The sequence below is a fragment of the Mobula hypostoma genome, chromosome 14 (assembly GCF_963921235.1).
Source record: "Mobula hypostoma chromosome 14, sMobHyp1.1, whole genome shotgun sequence".
NCBI lineage: Eukaryota > Metazoa > Chordata > Chondrichthyes > Myliobatiformes > Myliobatidae > Mobula > Mobula hypostoma.
Window position 1 is genome coordinate 32,615,300 of NC_086110.1, and position 24,843 is coordinate 32,640,142.

Consider the following 24,843-nt stretch of genomic DNA (forward strand, 5'->3'; position numbering starts at 1 on the left):
GTATTTGGATTTTCTGAAGCCCTTTCATAAAGTACTACATTAGAAGTTAGTTTGCAAAATTAAAGTATGTAGGATTGCTGGTATTACAATGGCATTGAATGAACATTGCTTGACAGGAAATAGAGCAGGAATAAATGGGACTTTCTTAATGTGACAGGTAGTAACTGGCCCAGTACCACAGGGCCTGATGCTTGGGTCCCGGCTATTCATAATATTTATGTTATTTCAGTGAAAGAACTGAATACAGTATTTCTCAGTTTGCTGGAAGCCTGAAGCTAGTAGGATCGTGAGTTGTGAGGAAGATACAAAGAGATTTCAAGGCAAGTTAAATGAGTTGTTCAAGGGACAAATGTATGGAAGATGTTGCATAACATGGATAAATGGGAATTTATTCACTTTGGTAGGAAAGCAGAAAGGGAGAGTTATCTAAATAGTCATTGATTGTCAAATGTTGATTTACAAAGAGATCTTGGTTTCCTTGTGAATTAGTCACTGAAAGCAAACTAATTGGTGCAGCAAACAGTTAAAATTGACATATTGGTAAACATAGCAAAGCACCACTTGGGCAGCATCCTGAAGTACTTTCCTGAGAACACTGAATACTTTTTCATTGTCTTCCATTACTTTTGTCATCAATCCTGAAGTCTTCTAGCTGGTGTTTGTGGAGGCTGAGCAAGTTGGACAAATGATTGCTCGTGTTATACTGCATCTGCCATTTAATTGTCCCCATAGTCATCTTGTTTAAATTGTTGAAGTCTCTTTGCATCATCCTCATTGCTCGTATTTCCACTATTTTCATGTTACCAAATCTCGATACATGCTGTAATGTAAACAGCTGAGATCAACCACTGATCCCTGTGGTATGTGACTAAATCTTGGTAATTGTGGTGAAACACATTTGCTGAGATTTAGTCACATACCACAGGGCCGTGAGATTTTCTTGGGACTCCTGCACCTTAAGTTTTGTCACAAAGATGAGAAAATCTACAGATGCTGGAAATCCATCCTGCCTGATGCTGCCTGGCATGCTGCATTCCTCCAGCATTTTGTGTGTGTTACTGTAAGTTTTGTGGCCTGACGTGGATGGAATAAGTGGGGAAGTATTGGGCAGTTTCCACATTATCTTGCCGTTATATTGAATTTACCAAAGTCTGATGCTAATAATTACAGTGTGACTTAATACTTAAGCTATTATAGACCTTACCTACTATTGTTTCTGAAAGCCAGACCATTGTCTGGATCTAACAGCTGACCAGCTTTTTTAAAAAAGGATAAATTGTTCACAAGGCACCCATCAAGCATCAACAAAGCAACAAACAAGGCATCCTTTCCCTATCTAATTAACAACTCTGTCTCTGAAGATTTCTCAGCACATCCATAAGAATTATTTAATCCTTTCATCTGGTACCCATGAGGATTCTTACAGAGAAGTACTCTCACTGAAGTCTCCATATTAGGTTGACTATCGTGCAACCTGACAACTGTCTTATCTCAGTACTGGTCAAGCCATGAAAGCACTAAGACTTCAAGACAGATTCTGCTGTTGCTTTTGCATGTTATTTTCCTAGCACAGGGACATAATTTTGAGTCCAGAGAAATCCCTATTTTGAAATGAATGAGATTTTGTATTAATTGGTTATCATTGTAAAATTGAATTGATACATTTTGATAAAAGGCAATATTATAGACTTGTGGTTTATTATATAAGAAAGTGGGCAAAACCTTGGCCTTCAATAGTCGAAGGAGTGACAAAGAGTTTCAAGCTGTAGACCATTTTTGCAGTGTACTTTGCAAATATCGGGCTGGCTTTGGAAATTGCTCTTCTTATTTTAATTAAAGGTCCAAAGATTGCACTAAAGCTAAAGAAGCCTTCTCTTTCCTTTGAAACACCCACTTGAGAGATCTCTTAATGTGTGACTGAAATGATGACTTGACCTTTGAGTAGTAAGAAAGTCTAAAAATGTGTGCTTAGCATAATGCAAATGATTATACTTTCCAGTTGCTCTGAGGCATGCTGCTGATCACCTGACCATGAGGATGGCTTCATTCCAAGACCTCCCTTATTGACTATCTGACTTACCCAGAAAGCAGCTGTGAGTGAAGGAAAGATGCTGCAACACGTGCACCCTCTGAGTGACGTTAAGGAGTCGGCTCCAGAGGAAAATCAAAGTGCAGAAATTGCATTAACTGAGATAACCTGACATTATGAGTAACTGACATTGGTAAAATCGTTTGATACTGACGATCTCGTACATATCTGCCAAAAAAGCTCAGTTCACCCCTGCACCTGTTCCATAAACTTATGGAAAGGAAATGCAAATGTATTTCTAGTGTTTATCACAATGTATTAAATAGTGAACTACATAATAAACAAAATAGTTTCCCTACTGTATAAATCTATAAATCTAACTGGTATTTTGTTCTTCTGGAGCTGAATTGTTAGTGGCATACCTCTTTTGTAGAGGTATGCCATTTTGCTTCTGGGTGACAGAAGGAAGGCTTTGATAACACTAGCTTGAGGCCCTGCTGAGAATTTGGATGTCTTCTGTTTGTGCCTTAATGGAAACAGAAACCTGCTCCCTCAGATGCTGCACTGTGACTGTCAATGCTGGCTGAGATTCAGCTGCACCTAATTTCCATAATTTGTCTTTTTCCTTTTCCCTTCTCCCTCCAAAGTGGTTGTTTGGTATGGTTAGTGAGTGAGAGAGAGTATGAGAGAGATAGACAGAGAGAGAGAGAGAGAGAGAGACAGGGCAGAGCAGAGGCAAGTGGACCTTTGAGGTTGTACAAAGTCAAAGTTGCTTTTGTTGTCAATTGCACAAGTTCAATGGAAACTTACTGCAGCATGTCACAGCATTCACAAGGAAAACTGAAATTAAACATATCTTATACGAGATTATAAAAGAAAGCAAAATTGAGCAAAAAGAAACCCCAAAGGCTTTAAAGTGGTCATAATGGTGCCTGCTGAGGTTATGATTCACTTTGTGCAGGTTGGTTCAAGAAGCAAATGATTGAAGGGAAGTAGCTCTGCTTGAGCCTGGTGGTATGGAGACTTCAGGCTTGTATACCTCCTGCATTATGGCAGCTGTGTGAAGATGGCATGGCCTGGATCCTGGGGATCTTTGATGATAGATGTTGCTATTTGAGGGAGATACTTTCATTGGTAGGAGGGATCCAACTGATATATTCGACTGAGTCCACTTTTTGCAGTTACTTGTTTTCCAATGCATTTGAATTGTCATAATAGACCACAATGCAGCCCATGAAGATTCTTTCAAATCTGTAGAAGAATATTCGGTGACATTAACTTTCTAAGGAAGTGAAGGCACTGGTGCATCTTCCTTGTGGTTGCATCCTTGTGATATGCTTGGCACAGGATACGTCATCCAATATGTTAACACCCAGGAATTTAAAGCAGCTTACCCTCTCCACCACCAATCCCCCAAAACAGACTGGTGCATGTTCCCCTTCCTGAAGCCAACAATCATTTCTTTACTTTTACTGATGGTGACTATGAGGTTGTTGTTGTGGCAGCACTCAATCAGGTGCTTCTGTACGCTGACTCATATGCATCATAGAAAGTAACCCATCTGGATGCATAACGGCTTGGTATGGCAACTTCTCTGCACTTGACTGCAAGAAACTGCAGAGGGTTGTGAACACAGCTTAGCACATCAGGGAAACCAGCCTCCTCTCCAGGGACACTGTCGATGCTTCTTGCTGCCTCAGTAAAGCAGCTCATATAATCAAAGATCCCACTCACCCAGAACACATTCTCTTCTCCATTCTCCCATTGGGCAGAAGATACAAAAACCTGAATATACATACCAAGTCCAGGGATAGCTTCTACTCCACTGCAAGAAGACTATTAGATGTTTCCCTAGTATGACAAGATGGATACTTGATCTCCCGGTATACCTCATTCTGATCTTGCACCTTATTGTCTACCTGCATTGCAGTTTTTCTATAGTTGTTACATTTTGTTTTCTGCATTCTGTTAATTGTTTTACATTATTCTACCTCAATGCACCATGTTATGGTTTGATCTGTATGAACAATATGTGAGACGAGCTTTTCACTACATCTCAGTATGTGTGACACATAAACCAATTCCAATTGATCACCACCTATGATTTGTTCAACAAGAATGATGTTGTCGTCAAATTTGTGTATACTTTTGGAGCAGTGCTTAGATACACAGTTGTGTGTAGAGGGAGTAGAGGAGCGGCTAAGCACTGAGCCTTAATGTGCACCAGAGTTAATGGTCCGTGAGGTGAGACCACTGATTGAAGTCTGCCGAGGAGGAAGCTAAAGATCCAGTTGCAGATTACAGGGTCGTCAGGAAATGTGGAGACTTGTGTGGGTGTGTCATAGTTCTCTCTATCTAAACATACATAAAAGACATAGAACTCATCTGGGAGTGATGGGTCATTGTCACTTCTGCTAACTGATCTTGCCTTGTAGAAGTATTATTGTGCAAACCCCGGCATGCTGTTGAGCGTTTGTCGGTGATTCCAGTTTAGTAAGAACTGCCTCTCTGCTCTTGCAGTGACCTTCCAGAGGCCATACCTGGACTACTTTTATCACTCTGAATTGCCAGCCCTAAATGTCACAGATCTTGCCCTCAGTAGATTGTGAATCTCTTGTTCATTTAGTGTTTCTGGTTGAGGAAGATGCGGAATGTTTTTCTGAGTATTATTTACCATTCTAACTTCTAGCTAATCCAAGGATTTGAGTATCATCTCAGAAACCTGAATAAATAGTACAACGTAGAGAAAAGGCATTTAAATACTTAGGTACCACTCTGTGACACTGCTTCAGTGCTATACTCCAATTGGTCCCATTCCCTTTAGCCTTGTATTTTTGCCCCTTCAAGTATTTGTCCAGTTCTCTTTTGAACATAACGACTTAATGTGCTTTTTCCATCTTTACTGACAGTGAAGTTATGATCACAAGTAATTTTTCTCCTGCTTCCAATTGGGATAAATATATAAATTCTAGTTAGAAAGAAAAACCCATAGGAGAGAATGTTTAAATGCTGTGCAAAATCAATCAATTGGAAAAGGTAATACCTATTGTGCTTACCGAAATTATCTTTAATTATATTTACTTTAATACCATATAGTGGGTAACCAGTTAAGAGTTTTAAGTCAAACCTTGGAAAACTGAAGATAGTCAAGTGACTTCGAGCAAAAAGATTTTTTTTCTTCAAAGTATCAAAAGTCGTACTGCAACAAATACAATATGTAAATATGTTGTTTGTTTTAATCACCCATTACATTTGCTATTTTGCTGTCATTATGCAAATTAATTCATTTTATCAACTATCTTCCATGTCAAATCACTTCTCAGAAACTAGTTTAAAAGTGGAAGCATATGATTGAAAGCTGGGGCTATTTTATAAACAAGCTCTGACCTTGGGTTTGGAAAGTGTCCAATTACATAAACTAGGCTTAACCTTCCTTGTGAAATATTTAGAACACCTTTGGCAAAATATAAACATTTTGTTTAAGTTTGTAATGCAAGCCATCGACAAAAACATTCAGTGCTTAACAAAATACCTGCTTTTTGTGTTCTTTTAAATGATAGTCTTGCAACTCAAAATCACACATGCTGAGGAACTAAAAGAATAAAAGGTATCTCATATTTTTGCTGTCAGACCTGTCCAGTAATGGTAAATAAGGTGATACTGCATACTTGAATTTTTGATTTACATTGTCATTCTCAGCCAAGTCGCCCTTTCGCAACACTTGGCAGCAAATATCTAGGAGTTCATTTGGAGAAGTATGTTATTTAAAATGTCGCTGTACAGGATAGAGACAGAGATGAGATGGAAAATGAAGAATGGTGGGGGTGCAGACAGATAGAGCGAATGGGGAAGACAGAGGGTAAAAGAGGTGGGTGAGACAGGGAGAAGGTGTGAAGCAACGTGTAGGGGAGAGAGAGGGGGAGAAAGCGAGGAGGGAGAGGCAAGTATGCCAGACTTAATTTCTGGACAGATAGATTTGAAAGGAAGGGAAGTTAGACCAAATCTGTTATGAAACGTTGGTGGTTGTTAGCATATAATATGCAGACGTGAGGGAGAGTGTTGAGAAGCTTTACCAAGATGCCGGAGATGCGAAGTAATATATAATCATCACGAGATGTTCAACAGACTGTCTCTCTCCTCTTTAGAAAAGAAAGATGTGGATTGACCTAATAGAAACTTTTAGAATTGATAGTTTTACACAATGTGAATATGGAGGGAATGTTTCCACTTGTGTGGAAGTGCACAACTAGAAGAAATTAATATGGGATAGTCACGAAGTGTAGCGTTCAGAATAATCTTCTGTCCGCAGACTGATGAGAATGTGAAATTTGCTACTGTAATTAATGGTTCGAACGAATGTTACATCGGTAGTTGGACAAGCAAATAAGGTGAAAGAGAGTCATGCCGATGGTAAACTAGGACGAGCAAACGCAGGACGTGGTTTGAGTGGAGCACAGGTGTGGACTGGTTGAATTGAGTTACTTGTTTGTATGCTATATATCCTAAGTAATCTCGTGTTTCCTTTTACGGTGAATCTTCCTCATTTGCACACCTCATTGATTCCTTGCAGGGATTCGTTGTGCTAATATGACAAATTATCAAACTTGTCAGAGTTCTTCCTGACCATCTTCACTGCCTTCACTGTGATTAATTAATGTTATTGTCGGTGGTTGAACATAACATCTTCCTGATTCTGTAACTTGCCGAATAAACTGGTTGAGAAGTCAGGGAAATTCTTGGCTCTTCCAAATCTTTATTATTTTTCCCCCTTTGTTATATTTTCAGGTACGTTTGATTAAAAAAAACAGTTTAGTGTAGGTAAATTTGGAATGGAAAATGTTTCCCTCAGGACATCAATCTCAATTGCACAATGCAACCGAGAATAACTTCCTGAGGGAAAACACTTTCCATTACTAAAAGGCCTGTTGTCTGAATTACGCACAGTATGGAGCACGGCAGGAAAAGTTGGCTTGAACAGGTGAATTAAATGTGACTAAAATGAAAGCAGTCATAAACTGAAGTGCAACATTGCTGGTTGTATAACAGATCTACATCAAAATTTTTATCCAACATTGTGAAGTTAAAACCATTTCAAGGGTTCGGAGACAATCATTTTTTCTCTGTTTAATTGGAATGCTAGCTTAACACTGAAGGAAAAGCCTGCTTCATGACTGGCAATACAGTAAACATTCTAGTGAAATTTGATGTAAATTTGTTTATTTTTACTGTTAGAATCCAGTAAATAAAACACCAACAAAACTGGATTTTTCATGTTTAACATGCATGATAGCAAATTTATTCTAAGTGCTGAAAGATAGTATGGAAAATAGAAATACTGTAAAGGGTAGTGCAGAATTTGAAGTTGGATGAATGGAAGTCATGATGTAAACAAAAATAAATGAAAAGATGAGTGTACTGTTGGGCTAATGTGATCTCATGAGTTGTCATTGCATGATTTAAGCCTCACCCTTTGAGTCGATTGATACCAGAATTTCAGTTAAATTACAGCATTTTAAAATGCCCGAAGTTATATTCTCACTTGATTTAAAATACACTGATTATTATACCATATGAGCAACTTACTGACCAAATCTGTGTCGAATAGCATTTTCAGTCTCTCATTCTTGCATATAAATAACTTATAGGTTATTTGCTGACTGAGAAATAAATGCTTTATTACCTTCTTGTCTTTGGGTCAGACAAGACAATGGAAATGAGAATGGGTTCTGGAGCTTAGTCAAACTAAGGAAAGGACACCTGCACACTCTTTCAGCCTTGCTTCAAATTTCACCGGTTTCTGTTGCTGTCTAGTTATTGCTGGTTTTGTACTTTTGGTATGTGCCCAAAAAGAACTGGTTCAAGCTCTTCAAACTTAATTTCACATTAAAATCTTAAAGGGATCAGAGAATGGAAGCTTTTATTTCCAACCTTCTGGAATCCATTTAATGTTCCTAAGGATAAAAGGACATTGTGTAAAGCAATCCCTTTCCCATTGGCACGTGCATGCATTGCTCAATAACTCTTAAGTGGAATAGCCGTGTGGAAGTTTGAGTAGCCATGGAGGGTGATCCTTTGTAAACGCAAGAATGGAGAAACTCAATCAGCAGGGGTGTTCTCCCTGCCCCTTTCCTTTATCTGAAACACTGATGCAGAAACAAATTAAAGCTATCTTGTAAAAGCCATACTACATGTAATGGTATTCTTCCATTAAAAAGCAAAAGAAAATGCCACAGATACTAAATATCTAGACTAAATGTAGAAAGTGCTAGAGAGACTCAGCAGGTGAGCTTTCCGATTTTTAATTTTAGTTTTGTTTTATATTGTGCTTCACGTTTTGCTACTGATGGCTACTATACAAAATACATAGATTTTTGGCTGATCTTTGTAGGATTCTTACTTGGTTTTAATCTAAAGTTTTGGTTTCATTATTACCAATAACTTTGAAGTAAATATGGATATAATTATTGTAACCTTGGATTTAAATTATTAATGTTAATCTGATGGCATCAGTAAAGGTAATTTGGATTTACAATCAGTGGCATTGTACATAATAGCTTGTGTATAATTGCTTCAAGATTCAGTGTTCTTAGAAGCTTTTGCTTTAAGTTTGAAGTTTTAGAATAATTGCAAAAGTCAGGAAGCATTTTTGTTCCATGATAGCCATGGTAAACCTCATAATATGACAGCCATTCTTCTGTGTTCATATTTTACTCATTTAGAATTGGGATGGTACAGTTTACTAAATTCCATTTGACACACTTATGAACTTATTTGTTTGCCACTAATAAATTATTATTGAATTTCTTGTGCTGAATCTGGAACGGATTACTGTGGGTTACTAATACAGTGTTCACACGTATAGTCGTTTCAGGGTACAACCAACAGTCTTCTCAGGGGTGTCTTCATACTATAGCTAAATCTGAGCTGAACCATGCTGCCAGCAGGTAAGATCAGCTTATAAACTTGTGTAGGTTATTTGGCTATAGTTGCTTGCTTGCCTTTGGAGTTGAGTGTGGTACCAGAATGATTAAAAACTGAATTTCTACTGAATTTAATTTGCATTTTCTGAAAATATGGCAAACCGGTCTAAAAGATTAATATAAACCCAGATCACTGGAAGGATGTTGCTGACAAGCTTGTTTTTCCCATTTAGCTTCTAACTACATAGATGAGATTAATTTCAACTCTGACAGTGTGTTGAATTCACCTGAACCATGGCTGGCTCACTCATCCCTTTTTGCCATGTTGAAAATTTGGTGCTTAACATGTGGTGCAGGATTGGTATTGGGTTTAAATGGAGCTCCGAATTGGGTTTTGGAAGACCAGAGTGAATCTAAAACTAATGCCACCCTTTTATTGTAGTCATTGATAAAGCAATAATTTTATCACTTTAAGATGCCAGGAATCATTGGTCATCTTTTGGAATAAACTATTCAATATTAGGATTTCCACCTAAAACTTCCAAAAAACCATCATAGGACATGTGTTACAGTTAACAATGTGAAAGCAGTCTGGTTTTCTTTTTTTAAATGAGAGTAAATTACTTCTCTACACTTTTCAGTTTATCATTGTTTCCTGAAATAGTGTCTCAAATAACAGAAACATCTGTTTAACCTTGAAAGTGAAGTTCTACTATGTGTCATTCTGGAGGTGACCACTTGTAATCTTTTGATTACTATATTTCAGGTTAGCTTAAATTGTCCATAAGTAACAGGACTATTGTGAAAAATTTGATTAATAATCAAAATTAGCATGAATTTAGTGTTGCAGTCATATTTCTTAGTGGGAGGTTATTTTAAATCTTTCTGGAGATTATTTTCATTGTGGAGGGGTAATAGCTCTTCAGAATAGTTTTGAAGTCTGAACCTAGACAGTAATTGCCTTCAAACTGTTTGCCTGCAGGAGGGCTTTACATGTGTCTCATCTGAAGGTAGGTGCAGGGCACTCAATACTATTTTAGGTGAGATTGTTGAGGAGACGCCAAGGATTAAACTCTGTTTTGGAATGATTAGTTCAGCAAATAATAGCAAATGGTTTTCTTTGGGTATCTTCATTCTACTTTTCTTTAATATTGAACTTGCGTTCTATTTCTGTTTGTGGTTGGATTGCATTGTTCTCCGACCTTGACAATTTACTTGCAAACGTTTCGTCACCTTACGAGAAGACATCATCAGTGCACTGTTAATTGTAGTATATCCTCTGAATGCTTTGCCTTCATATACTTATCAGTCAGCTGATTGGTTATCATTTTGGAAACTCAGTTGTGATGTGGGAAGGAGAATGATTGCTGATTGGTTGCGTGGCAAAGTTCCAGACCACAACACACGAAGTTTGCCACGTGACCAATCAGCGATGAGATTTCCTCCCCACATCACAATTGAATCCGAGGGACCAAGGCCTGCAGGAAGAACTGGCAGGAGCGGACTGCCAAGGTGAACCAGAAACTGGGACTGTGGGGAGGGCGCTCCCTATCGATAACGGGCAAGAACCTGGTCATCAGGTGTGAGGTGCTCTCAGGTCTGTTGTACTTGGCGCAAGTGTGGCCCGTCCCCCGCTCCTGCAGCTCGGAAATCACCCGCGCCGTCTTCAGATTCGTCTGGGGATCCAAGATAGAGCGGGTCAGACGGACCACCATGCACAAGTCCTTGGACAATGGGGACAAGAACGTCCCCAATGTCGCCCTCACCCTGATGGCCAGCTTCGTGTGTGGCTGCATTAGGTTGTGCGTGGATCCCAGATACATAGGCACAAAGTACCACTGTGTGCCCAGGTTCTACCTGTCGCCCTGGCTATGAAGGATGGGTCTGGCCCCTTTCCTGCGCAACACCCCCGTCAGCTGGTCATTGCCGCCATACCTGTCCTTCGTAGAAACATTCTTCCAGATCAACGCTTTTGACCACAGGGCTATCAGACAGTGGTTAGCACGTAATGTCCTGCAGGTCCTGCAGGTGCTACAGGAGAAGGACGAGATGGACACAGTGGGGTGGTTCCTCTGAGCAGACCGTCCAGTTCATCTGGCAAAATGCCCCATTGCCAGATCTCACCAACAGGCACAAAGACCTTGCCTGGCTGGCGCTGAGAGGGGCCTTCCCAGTCAGATCCCTCCTGTTTGCCCGGAATGTCGTCTCCACACCCTTCTTCTTCTTCTTCTTCTTTGAGTTTCTACGGCAGTTGGCATCCACACTGTTGCATTACTGCCATCTTCAGAATTTATTGCCCTTCATTGTCCATTCACGTTAAAGCTGTCTTTCCAGTCCCGTCGCCCTTAAAAAACTAAACAACCATTTCTTCCCCTGATCACTGTCCCCACATTCCAATAAACCTTTAACACTGTTCTCTACCAGTCCTATTGTGTGTAATTGTTGTAACATTTGTTGCCTTTCCTGTGCAAATTTCCGGCTTGAAATAAGGATATGCTGTACTGTTTCAGTCTCCTGACATAGATCGCACAAACCTGTTGGATGCTTATTGATGATGGCCAGAGTGCCATTAAGGTTGCTGTGGCTGTGCCCAATTCTCAGTCTACTTATAATTACTTGCTTCTTCTGCTTTACTCCCCTACTTCTTCCCAGATCTACTCTGTTCTGAATTGAATGTAAATGTCTTCTTTTTATTGTCTCCACACCCCGCTGCCCATGGGAGGATTGCAGTGAGGAGGAGTCAGTGACTCACCTCTTTGCACACTGTGGGTTCACGAAGAAGGTGTGGAGGAGGATGGAAGGGACAGTGTTAAGATTCATGCCCAGCAGCTGCGTAACTGGGGACTCCCTGATCTATGGGCTGTTCCCGGGGACGCACACGGAGACAAACATCCGGTGTTGCTGGCAGATATCAATTCGGTGAAGGACACTCTTTAGTCAGCCGGAAACTTGATGATCTACCAGCACATGGAGATGTCCGTGGCTGAATGCTGCCAGCTGGCAAGTTCTCGGCTGCAGGAATACGTGCTGAGGGATGCACTCAAACTTGGTGCAGCCACCGCGAAGGCCCATTGGGGAAGGACCACAGCTTAAGGTTTGCCACCCATGGGAGTGGGAGGGGTTGGGTGGGGAGGAAAATACCCTTCATCAGCAGTGTGGATAGATGAATCAACATGGTGCCCCAGGAGTGGCTGGAAATGTATAGACCGGAAAGGAACTTCGGTAAAGGAATGAGAGTCAATGCCTGGTTTTTTATTGTTAATTTTTTTTTATTGTAAATAAGTTTTTAATTCTTGACTAAGATTTGAGAGTCAACGAATGATTTATTGTAAACATCTTTAATTTGAACATGGACTGAGAGTCAATGCATAATTTATTGTAAGTAAGTATTTATTGAATAAGGACTCGGTCAACAAATTTTTTTTATGTAAGTAACTTTATTTTGTAATATTTCTGAATAAAGTATACTTTTGGGGAAAAAAACACAAAACATTTGCAAGATCGGAGAACAACGCAACCCAACCATCAACCACCCGAGCTATACACTTTACAATTTTTTCTGTTTAATCAAAATCTGTTAGATTTTTTTTCTGATGTAGTCTATAATTTGAATTACCATTTTAGATTTGAAACCTGCTCCAAATAAACCATGAAAGGGTTGCATTTATATGTGCTTGAAGAAATAAAGCTCATAAACTAATATTTTTGATGGTAATATGAAATCTTTTTTGAAAGAATGGAAATCTGAAGCCTCTGAATTATCATCCAAGTGTCTTCTGGATTACATTCACATGAAAAGGTAAATAATGTTAATAAAGAGTCAAAAAGGTGAGCTGATTTAAGGTTAAAAAAAAATCCTGATATCTAATTCTATGGCAGGAGTTTAGGCAAAAAGAACAAGGAGCATATGTAAGGTTTAGGAAGCTGAAACTGAACAGGGGTTTTGAAGAACTTAAAGGAAGCAAGAGAGGATTTAAGCAGAAAATCAGGAAGGCTAAAAGGAGTCATGAAATGCCCTTGGTTGGTAGGGTTAAAGAGAGTCCCAAGGCATTTTATACTTATGTTTAAAAACCAGAGGGTAACTGGAATCAGGGTAGGGCTACTCAAAGAAAAAGGAGGAAATTCATGCCTGGACCACAAGGAAGTGGATGAGGTACATCACTTAAGTATTAACCAAATAAAAGGACATGGCGAATTGTGAGATGAGGGAAGGGGACATGTTGATATTTTAGGGCAGTCTACATGGCTTTGTTTAAGGCAGGGTTAACTCTTACAAATGCTTCATATTTTTGAGGAGGTGTTTTAAAATTACTGATAAGAGTAGGGGGGTGGATGTTGAGTGTGTAGATGTTAGTAAAGTTTTCAACAAGGTCTTTCATGGTAGACTGATTCCATTAAGCCACATGGGACCTGTGGATACTTGGTAGATTGGATTCAAAATGAACTCGGCCCAAGAAAAGAGATAATGGGGAGCAGTATTCTAACTGATGGTCTGTGACTAGTGGTGTTCTTCAAATATCATTGCCAAGATATCTTGTTTATGATGTATATAATTAATTTGGATGAAAATATATGTGGGGCAATGAGTAAGTTTACAGACAACACAAAAATTGGCAGAGTTTGAAGAGTGAGGAATGTTGTCTAAGAATACAGCTGGATATAGACCGGCTGGAAATGTAAGCAGACAAATGGCAGATGGAGTTTAATCCAGATGTGTGAGGGGATGCACTTTGGGAGGTGAAATGCAAGAAGAAAGACAGTAAATGGTAGGACCCGTAGGACAATTGATGCACAGAGGGATCATCAGGTGCAAGTTCCAAGCTTCCTGAACATGGTACCATAAATAGATGGGGTAGTAAAGAAGGCTTAATATTCCTCAGTAAGTTGAGTATAAACATTGGCAAGTCATCAGATTTTAGTCAGGCCAAGTTTGCAGTGAAGGATGTGAAGGCATTGGAGAGGGTGAAGTTTAGATCCACCAGATGTTGACTAAATTAAAGAGTATTTGCTTTAAAGAAAGGTTGAAGAAACTTAGATTGTTTCCTCTGGAATTTCAGAGGCTGATAGACCACTTTATTGAAGAATGTAAAATCATGATCGCCATAGACAGAACAGAGAGATTTATTTTTCTCCCAGGTTGAAAATGTCCAGTACCAGACAGCACAGTTTTAAGGTGAGAGGGACATTGTTTAAAGGAGATCTACAAGGCAAGTTTTTTTTCCTCCCACAGAGAGTTGTGTTTGTCCAGAATGTGCTACCAGGGGAAGTGGTGGAAGCAGTTGCGACAGTGATGTTTCAGAGGCATTTAGACAGGCAAATGAATCAGACAGGAAATGGAGGGAAAAAAAGCCTTGTGCAAGTAGGTTGATTACTTTCACTTGGCATTATGGTTGACACAGAATTGGCATGGTCAGATTCAGAGTGGACCAAACGTCCTGATTTTCTGCTGTGCTATTCTACGAGTTATAGGCTGTGTATGTTAATTTAGAGTGTTAAATGCATTTGAAATCTTAAACTTATTTGTTTGGTCAATGAGGGATTAACTGTCGGACATCTTGTGTTGAAACCAGAAGTGTTTTTTTTTTAAGGGGTGCAAGACTGGGGAATATTTTACTGGTGTTAGTTATTGCAGCTGAAGCAATATCAATCAACAGACATAAAAGTTGTTGGTGAACGCAGCAGGCCAGGCAGCATCTCTAGGAAGAGGTACAGTTGACGTTTCGGGCCGAGACCCTTCGTCAGGACTAACCGTAAGAAGAGCTAGTAAGAGATTTGAAAGTGGGAGGGGGAGGGGGAGATCCAAAAAATCAATATCAATATTAGGTTTAGGTTAGGAAAGTGATTGCAGGAAAAGAGAATAAAACAAGTAAGGTGATTTGTTTCTACTTGGACTGAGCTGTATAGCTTATTTACATGATGTAATTTTTAAGGTGAAGAATGAATTTTAATTCTGCTATTGTAGTCATGATTATATTTTGTTATGATTTGAAAGCTTTTTTGTGGTTGCCTGGTTTTGTACCACCTTCCTTAATGTGCTCAGAAATGAGGTCTCACAAGAAGTATTTTATCACTACATGCAACATGGGTTTGGTGGGGACTGTTGAGACAAAACTTTCACTGTGTTTGAATTACTTGACATTTGGAAATGGTAGTAAATGCTGCAGTCTAATTGAAGGAAACCTGTGATCATCAGGAAGAATTTCATAGTAAACATGACTTTAAAACTCTTGGTTCATTGCAGATCAGCAGTTACTACCATGATAGACATATTTCTTCACACACACGGATAGATTCATTCAGTATCACTTCATCTGAGGCTCTTGGTGGAAACCAAATTGAACTCATTTATGTATCTAGTGTAAGAAAACAAAATATTATTTCATAAACACAAGAGATTCTGCCAACACTGGAGATCTTGAACAACCCACACAACATACGGGAGGAACTCAGCAAGTCAGGAGGCATATGTGGAGAGGAGTAAACAGTTTCAGGCTGAGACCCCTCATTGGGACTCAAATAGAAGGGAGCAGAAGCTAGAGTAAGAAGGTGGGGAAAGGGGAAGAAGTATGAGCTGGCAACTGCTCGGTGTGAGTGCAAAGTGAAGTAAAGAGCTGGGAGGAGATAGGTGGAAGAGGTAGAGGGCAGAAGAAGCAGTGATCTAATGGAGGACAGTGGACCATGGAAGAAAGGGAAGGAGGGGAAGAGGAGAGGACCCAGAGGGAGATGATGGGCAGATGAGGACAAAGGAAGGGGTGAGAGCGAAACCAGTATAGGGAATGAAAAAAGAGGAGGAAGGATGGCGGGGAGATATTACCGCAAGTTGGAGACATTGCTGTACCTGTGATCAGGCTGGAGGCTACCCAGAATGAAGACCAACACCTCATATTCCATCTTATTCTGGCTTTCTTTCCAGTCCTGATGAAGGGCTTTGGCCCAAAACTTCAACTGTTTATTCTCCTCTGCCTGACTTGCTGAGTTTCTCCAATATTCAATGTGTGTTGCTCAAAATTTTATTTTACTGCTTGGTATAGATACTGGGAGGCCAAATTTGAAACTAATTAATGTTCTGAAATTCAGACACTGCAACATTAGCCTACTTTTGTCCTTAAGGTTATTTTTAAATTGGATGTAAATGATTCTGGATCTGTATTTATTGGGTGGAACTTGTGAATGTTGTTCTTTGTTCCATGTTTTATTTCCTTTTTCATTTCTTGACTTGTACTGTATATTTTTCTGAAACTCATTCCTTGGCACTATATTTGTCATTTGATCATATATTTTACCTTTAATTGTCACTGATTATTGATGAAGACTGCAGTTACAGGTGGTCCCCGTTTTCCGAACTTTTGTTTTACGGCACCTCGCTGTTACGAAAGACCTACATTAGTTACCTGTTTTCACTAACAGAAGGTGTTTTCACTGTTACGATAAAAGGCAGCACGCGCCCGAACAGCCAAGCTCCTCCCCAGGAACTGCATTCTAGCCGGCATTGCTTAAACACGTGCTTTATCTTGATTTATTTTGTGCATCCGTTAGCAAGATGAGTTCTAAAGTATCGGAAAAGCCTGAAAGAGCTCGTAAGGGTGTTACACTTAGTGTAAAACTAGACATAATTAAGCGTTTTGATCGTGGTGAACACGTTGAACTTGCCTGCGTCCACCATTCACACTATTTATATGCAGAGAGAAAGAATTTTGAAAGTTGTTGATGTTACTGTTGATTCTGCTTGTAGCAAAGTGGTCTCTCTTAGTCGGCATCCAGTAATGGATAAAATGGAGTCTATTGCTTGAGTGGATTGATGGGTGTACAAAACGTGGTGCTCCGTTAAGTTTTCTTATACTTAAGGAGAAATCAGTCAGTCTTCTTAATAAGCTGAAACAGAAAGCACTGGACGATGGTGATGAAAGTGTTGCGAAAGTGGAATTTAAAAGTAGTCATGGGTGGTTTGATCGGTTTCTGAGGCGAGGGCAGCTTCATAGTTTAAGCAGTGGTCCCCAACCTCCGGGCCACGGACCGATACATTGCAGCGGTAGTCGGAATGCACCCAGCATATCTTTAAGAAAAAAGCCGAAATAAACAAGCTAATTAATTAGGTGCCGCCCGGCATGTAAATGTTGGCCCAGATCAGAGGCGATTGCCAGTTGCGTCAGGTGGTTATTCGTATAAGCAAGTGTTTAACTGTCACGAAACTGCAATTCCAGTAAGTGTAACTACACTGTACATACATTATTTCTATTTTATATAGGCTGTGTATTTTTATGTGTTATTTGGTATGATTTGGCAGCTTCATAGCTTAAAGTTTACTGGAGAGAGTGTTTCTGCCGAGAGCACTTGCGTGAGATTTTCACTACGGTGGACAGTTCGGCAATGATTGTAGAAAAGTATTTCTACTTTATATAGGCTGTGTATTTATCATGTCATTCCTGCTTTTACTATATGTTACTGTTATTTTAGGTTTTATGTGTTATTTGGCATGATTTTGTAGGTTATTTTTTGGGTCTGAGCACCCTCAGAAATTCTTCCCATATTAATAAATGGTAACTGCTTATTCACTTTATGACATTCTGGCTTACGAACCGATTCATAGGAAAGCTCTACCTTTGGATAGCGGGAGAAACCTGTATTACATAATGAGTTTTCTACCTCTCATTACTCTGGAGAAAAGGCACCAAAGTCAGTGATCAACAATGCAAGTATAGCAATAAGCAGAAGTAATTTGATTAATTGCCCTTTTGTGTTGATTGTATTGACATGTACTACTTAAGCTACTCATTCAAAATAAAACCCTTTCTGTTAAATTGTGTATATGTAATTTAACATACACTTTTCAGTTTTATGTTTTGTCTTGGGCCCAGCACTTGAAATTACATATTAATGTCCATTTTCTAGAAGGCATTATGGCAGATTGATGCAAAACTGTATGGGAAGAATACGTCATTTTTAATTACCTTTTTTTCTCACGCATGTCAATTTGATTTGATTGTATAACCAATGTGCTCCATATAAATGGAGTATTAACTGTTTTTCAAATAAAAAATTTAAATATTTTTATCCTTGGTTTGAATTTGATTTTATATTTGTTATTAGTGCTATTGAAGTGATACTATTTACATCAAAACATGTTTCATATTTTTTGCTTGTGGGAATTATTCTATTAAATTTTCTTGTATCAGTTTGAATTTAATTGTAGTCATTATCCCTCTGGGTTTGAAACAGTGTTAGTTTAAATAGTTGGTTTGCCCTTTGTACATGTAACTGAGCAGTGAGCTTGGACTGAAAAATGTCAAAATACAACCTAATTTGCTGGAGCAAAGTGTCTAACTTTGCGTGTGTATATTTGTTTTTTATTCAACTCTTTGTTGGTGAAGTTGCTCAAACTGTGTGTTCAACCATGGTATCTGAGTCCTGATTGAGGAATTGTGACATAAATTGTGCAAAGATTTAGAGTCAAGTGTAAATGAGAGTGAGTGTATTCAATTTGATTATAACCATGGAGAGGAGAAAATGGGCTTAAGAGAAATTTAAAAAAAGATTAAGGAAAAGTAAAACAATTGCAGCAAGTACTAAAATAAAACAAAACATTCAGTGGTGAGGCAGTTGATAGGCAGACTCTTGTTTAATTTTGCATCTTATTCCCTACTTAAAAGTTCTAAAAATATCAACAATTGCTCTTAATTTCCTTGTTACTTTGCAAAATCGAATCCATTTTTAACATTTGAGGTCATATCTCTGATCTCAACATGTGCAACCTGTTTTGAAAGTATTCTGTCGAACTGAGCTTGTATACAAGGCTACAGATACTGGAATCTAGAGTGACGAACAAGAGACTGGAGGAACTCAATGGGTCAGGCAGCATGTGGGGAGGGAAATGAAAGTCATTTGGGTCAAGACCCTTTGCTAGGACTGAAAGAAAAAGAGAGTACAAGGCAGTACAAAGGTGAGAGGAAGGGATGGAGGTGTTAGGCAAAGGTTGATCCAAGGGAGGAGGGTTGATAGAAGAGAGAGGGAAAAATTGTATTTTGTGTTTCTCCGAAGTAGTGACAAAATTTATTTGAGGCAAATAACTCTTTGCTCCCCAGAGTTCGAGAGTTAATTTCTTTTGCTTCTGTCTTTATTCTGTTAAGTTAATGTAATTATTTTTATTGCATCAAAGTCATATTTATTATCACTGACATATGTTGTGAATTTTTTTGTTTTGCTGCAGCAGTACAGTGTAATACATCAAAATTGCTATAAATTACACGTGGAATATAGATATACATTTTAAAAAGTGCAAAAAGAGAGAGTAGAATAGTGAGGTAGTTTTCATGGACCTTTCAGAAATCTGATGGCAGAGGGGAAGAAACCGTTTCTAAAATGTTGAATGTGTGTCTTCAGGTTCCTGTACCTCTTCATTGATGTAATGAGAAGAGGGCAAGTCCTGGATTATGAGGGTCTCTTATGATAAATGTCACTTTCTTGAGGCATCAGCTTTTGAAGATGTCTACAGTGGTGTGGAGGCTTATAGTGCCAATGTTGGAGCTGGCTGAGTTTACAACCTTCCATAGCTTTTTTTTGATTCTATGTGTCGCCTCCTCTATAGCAGTCAAAGGTGTAACCAGTCAGAATACCCTCCAGGTACCTCTTAGGAGTCTTTGTTGACGGTAACAAATTTCATCAAGCTCATGACATATAGCAGCAGGCATGTAAGTGCATCAGTATGTTGGATCCAGGATAAATCTTCAGATATACTGACATCGAGGATCTTGAAGCTGCTCATGCTGTCTACTGCTAACCCCTCAATGAGAACTGCTGTACGTTCTCCTGATTTTCCCTTTCCTGAAGTCTATTCCTTAGTATTACTGACATTGACTGCAAGGTTGTTCTTGTGACAGCACTCAACCAGTCAATCTGTCCACTCTTGTAAACCTCCTTGTCATCGTCTGAGATTCAGCCAACAATAGGAATGTTATTGGCGAATTTATCGATGTTGTTTGAGCTGTGCCTAGCCGCACAGTGATGAGTGTAGAGAGAGTAGAGTAGTGGACTGACCATGCATCCTTGAGGTGTGCCTGTGTTGATTGTCAGCAAAAGAACTATATTATTTCTGATCTGCACAATTGTGGTTTCCTGATGAGTAAATCAAGGATACAGGTGCAGAGAGAGGTACAGAGGCCCAGGTTTTGAAGCTTGTTGATTAGTACTGAGGGGATGATGGTGTTGAATGCTGAGCTGTACTTAATAAACAAGAGCTTGACGTAGGTTTTGCTGTCGTCTAATTGGTCCAAGGCAGAGGGAAAGCCAGTGGGGTTGCATCCGCTGTAGACCTATTGTGGCGGAAGGCAATTTGCAGTGGTTCCAGGTGCTTGCTTAGGCAGGAGTCAATCTATCCATGACCAATCTCAATGCACTTTATCACAGAGGATGTGAGGACAACTGGACAAAAGTCATTGAGACAGTTCACCCTGCTCTTGTTTGGCACAAGTACTATTGATGCCCTTTTGAAGTAGGTGAGAACCTCTAACTGCAGCAGCAATGTAAGATTAAAGATTATGTTCGGCTCTTTAACTGTTTGCATTTGTTTTCTGTTAATTTTGTTGTATTCAAACTGAGTTGCCAGATGCTGCACATGGAAAGCAAAGGAGATGGTGTAGAAATATCAGAATCATTGGCAAAATCGGAAATTACACATGCAGATTCCAAAATTGCAAATAAAAGTAGTATCAAATGCAAGAAATTCTTGTTGCATGAAAATATTAACTTCATGTTGCCATGGTATTTTGAAACTGGCTTTTTACCAAGCATACATAGCAGATTTGCTTCTTCTTCATTTATTTTCTCTCATGTCATTAAAGAATGCTGGAACAATTAAATGAGATGATAAGTATTTATTTAATATGAATAAACTGTGCAATACATTTTTTTCCAAGGGAAATCAAGTTCTGGCTGGATGTTTATTTTGTGATGATTTCCTCAGGTCTGTCACTACTTTTCCACCTGCATTTCAGATTTGACTCTTTTGTCTTTGATATATATTTTCCAATACCAAGCAAGTTTATTGTCTTTCATCTGAGTACTGTGCAATATTTGGCAGGAACATGTCTCCAGCAAATTCAGATCTTGATTGCTGCTAATATTTACTGGCAGTCTGGCTTGCGACAAAGGATGCATCTCCTCTTAGGAACTAGTGTTGTTTTGAATCTTGCAACCTTGTTCCAGTTAGGATAGCTATTACCAGGGTGCTGACCTATTTTTACCACTTTCTTTGATTCACTTTTTCAGTTTGCAACTTTATTGCTTTCATTAACTATTTCCAGAGTTGTTCTCTGAATTGCATTATTTCTAGTCATTTTTGTTTTAGTCCCATTTTACATTTATTTTTGTTTTGTCCCGGTAATGTTTGAGTAGATTCAGCATGTTACTAAAAACTCTTAAAACCTATTGATGCACAATGGAGAATATCCTAACTGGTCGCATCACAGTCTGGTATGGAAACATCAATGCCCAGGAACAGAAATTCCTACAGAAAGTGATGGATACAGCCCAGTCGAAAGCCCTCCCTACCATTGAGCATATTTACATGGAGTGCTGCCACAAGAAACAACCCTTCTTCATCAAAGATCCCCACTATCCAGACCAGCCTCTCCTATCGTTTCTACCTTTGGCCAGGAGGTACAGAAGCTGTAAGTCCCAGACCATCAGGTTCAGGAAAAATTATTATCCGAAACCGCAAACACGAGGAAATCTGCAGATGCTGGAATTTCAAGCAACACACAAAAAAGTTGCTGGTGAATGCAGCAGGCCAGGCAGCATCTCTAGGAAGAGGTACAGTCGACGTTTCAGGCCGAGACCCTTCGTCAGGACTAACTGAAGGAAGAGTTAGTAAGAGATTTGAAAGTGTGAGGGGGAGGGGGAGATCCAAAATGATAGGAGAAGACAGGAGGGGGAAGGATGGAGGCAAGAGCTGAGCAGGTGATTGGCAAAGGGGATATGAGAGGATCATGGGACAGGAGGTCCGGGGAGAAAGACAAGGGGGGGGGACCCAGAGGATGGGTAAGGGGTATAGTCAGAGGGACAGAGGGAGAAAAAGGAGAGTGAGAGAAAGAATGTGTGTATAAAAATAAATAACGGATGGGGTACGAGGGGGAGGTGGGGCATTAGCGGAAGTTAGAGAAGTCGATGTTCATGCCATCAGGTTGGAGGCTACCCAGACGGAATATAAGGTGTTGTTCCTCCAACCTGAGTGTGGCTTCATCTTTACAGTAGAGGAGGCCGTGGATAGACGTGTCAGAATGGGAATGGGATGTGGAATTAAAATGTGTGGCCACTGGGAGATCCTGCTTTCTCTGGCGGACAGAGCATAGGTGTTCAGCAAAGCGGTCTCCCAGTCTGTGTCGGGTCTCGCTAATATATAGAAGGCCACATCGAGAACACCGGACGCAGTATATCACCCCAGCCGACTCATAGATGAAGTGTCACCTCACCTGGAAGGACTGTTTGGGGCCCTGAATGGTGGTAAGGGAGTAAGTGTAAGGGCATGTGTAACACTTGTTCCGCTTACAAGGATAAGTGCCAGGAGGGAGATCAGTGGGGAGGGATGGGGGGGACGAATGGACAAGGGAGTCGCGTAGGGAGCGATCCCTGCGGAAAGGGGGGGGGTGGAGGGAAAGATGTGCTTAGTGGTGGGATCCCATTAGAGGTGGCGGAAGTTACAGAGAATAATTTGTTGGACCCGGAGGCTGGTGGGGTGGTAGGTGAGGACCAGGGGAACCCTATTTCTAGTGGGGTGGTGGGAGGATGGAGTGAGAGCAGATGTACGTGAAATGGGGGAGATGCGTTTGAGAGCAGAGTTGATAGTGGATGAAGGGAAGCCCCTTTCTTTACAAAAGGAGCACATCTCCCTCGTCTTGGAATGAAAAGCCTCATCCTGAGAGCAGATGCGGCGGAGACGGAGGAATTGCGAGAAGGGGATGGCATTTTTGCAGGAGAAAGGGTGAGAAGAGGAATAGTCCAGATAGCTGTGAGAGTCAGTAGGCTTATAGTAGACATCAGTGGATAAGCTGTCTCCAGAGACAGAGACAGAAAGATCTAGAAAGGGGAGGGAGGTGTCGGAAGTGGACCAGGTAAACTTGAGGGCAGGGTGAAAGTTGGAGGCAAAGTTAATAAAGTCAACGAGCTCAGCATGCGTGCAGGAAGCAGCGCCAATGCAGTCGTCGATGTAGCGAAGGAAAAGTGGGGGACAGATACCAGAACAGGCACGGAACATAGATTGTTCCACAAAGCCAACAAAAAGGCAGGCATAGCTAGGACCCATACGGGTGCCTATAGCTACACCTTTAGTTTGGAGGAAGTGGGAGGAGCCAAAGGAGAAATTATTAAGAGAACCACCATTCCGGGGCCCAGACAGTCCTTCCAGGTGAGGCGACACTTCACCTGTGAGTCGGCTGGGGTGATATACTGCGTCCGGTGCTCCCGATGTGGCCTTCTATATATTGGCGAGACCCGACGCAGTCTGGGAGACCGCTTTGCTGAACACCTACGCTCTGATCACCAGAGAAAGCAGGATCTTCCAGTGGCCACACATTTTAATTCCACATCCCATTCCCATTCTGACACATCTATCCGCGGCCTCCTCTACAGTAAAGATGAAGCCACACTCAGGTTGGAGGAAAAACATCTTGTATTCCGTCTGGGTACCCTCCAACCTGATGGCATGAACACTGACTTCTCTAACTTCCGCTAATGCCCCACCTCCCCCTCATACTCCATCCGTTATTTATTTTTATACACACATTCTTTCTCTCACTCTCCTTTTTCTCCCTCTGTCCCTTTGACTATACCCCTTGCCCATCCTCTGGGTTCCCCCCCCCCTTGTCTTTCTCCCCGGACCTCCTGTCCCATGATCCTCTCATATCCCCTTTGCCAATCACCTGCCCAGCTCTTGGCTCCATCCTTCCCCCTCCTGTCTTCTCCTATCATTTTGGATCTCCCCCTCCCCCTCACACTTTCAAATCTCTTACTAACTCTTCCTTCAGTTAGTCCTGATGAAGGGTCTCTGCCTGAAACGTTGACTGTACCTCTTCCTAGAGATGCTGCCTGGCCTGCTGCGTTCACCAGCAACTTTGATGTGTGTTGCTTGAATTTCCAGCATCTGCATAATTCCTGTTGTTTGCGTTTTCAGAATATAAGGTGTTGTTTCTCCAACCTGAGTGTGGCTTCATCTTTACAGTAGAGGAGGCTGTGAATAGACATATCAGAATGGGAATGGGATGTGGAATTAAAATGTGTGGCCACTGGGAGATCCTGCTTTCTTTGGCGGACAGAGCGTAGGTGTTCAGCAAAGCGGTCTCCCAGTCTGCGTCGGGTCTCGCCAATATATAGAAGGCCACATCGGGAGCACCGGACGCAGTATATCACCCCTGCCGACTCACAGGTGAAGTGTCGCCTCACCTGGAAGGACTGTCTGGGGCCCTGAATGGCAGTGAGGGAGGAAGTGTAAGGGCATGTGTAGCACTTGTTCCGCTTACAAGGATAAGTGCCAGGAGGGAGATCGGTGGGGAGGGATGGGGGGTACGAATGGACAAGGGAGTCACATAGGGAGCGATCCCTGCGGAAAGCAGAGAGAGGGGGGAGGGAAAGATGTGCTTACTGGTGGGATCCCGTTGGAGGTGGTGGAAGTTACGGAGAATTATATGTTGGACCCGGAGGCTGGTGGGGGTGGTAGGTGAGGACAAGGGGAACCCTCTTCCTAGCGGGGTGGCGGGAGGATGGAGTGAGTCTCCTTTTTCTCCCTCTGTCCGTCTCACTATACCCCTTGCCCATCCTCTGGGTTCCCCCCCCCTTTCTCCCTCTCTAGGCCTTCTGTCTCATAATCCTCTCATATTCCTTTTGCCAATCAACTGTCCAGCTCTTGGC

At 40.8% G+C, this 24,843-nt stretch overlaps 1 protein-coding gene across 7 annotated transcripts in view; it reads left to right on the forward strand.

Moving 5' to 3' along the window:
• The window catches only part of znf423 (zinc finger protein 423), a 401,236-nt gene that overhangs the window by 18,572 nt on the left and 357,821 nt on the right, over positions 1 to 24,843 (forward strand). For 3 of the 7 annotated variants that reach the window (XM_063066908.1, XM_063066909.1, XM_063066910.1), the window contains exons 1-2: positions 6,939 to 7,007; positions 8,892 to 8,973. The exons of the other annotated variants lie outside the window; for them this stretch is intronic. In XM_063066908.1, the coding sequence (XP_062922978.1) occupies positions 8,961 to 8,973 (13 nt within the window). In that variant the 5' untranslated portion in view covers positions 6,939 to 7,007; positions 8,892 to 8,960. Of the gene's footprint in view, positions 1 to 6,938; positions 7,008 to 8,891; positions 8,974 to 24,843 lie in introns of those variants that run through there. 7 annotated transcript variants of the gene reach the window in all.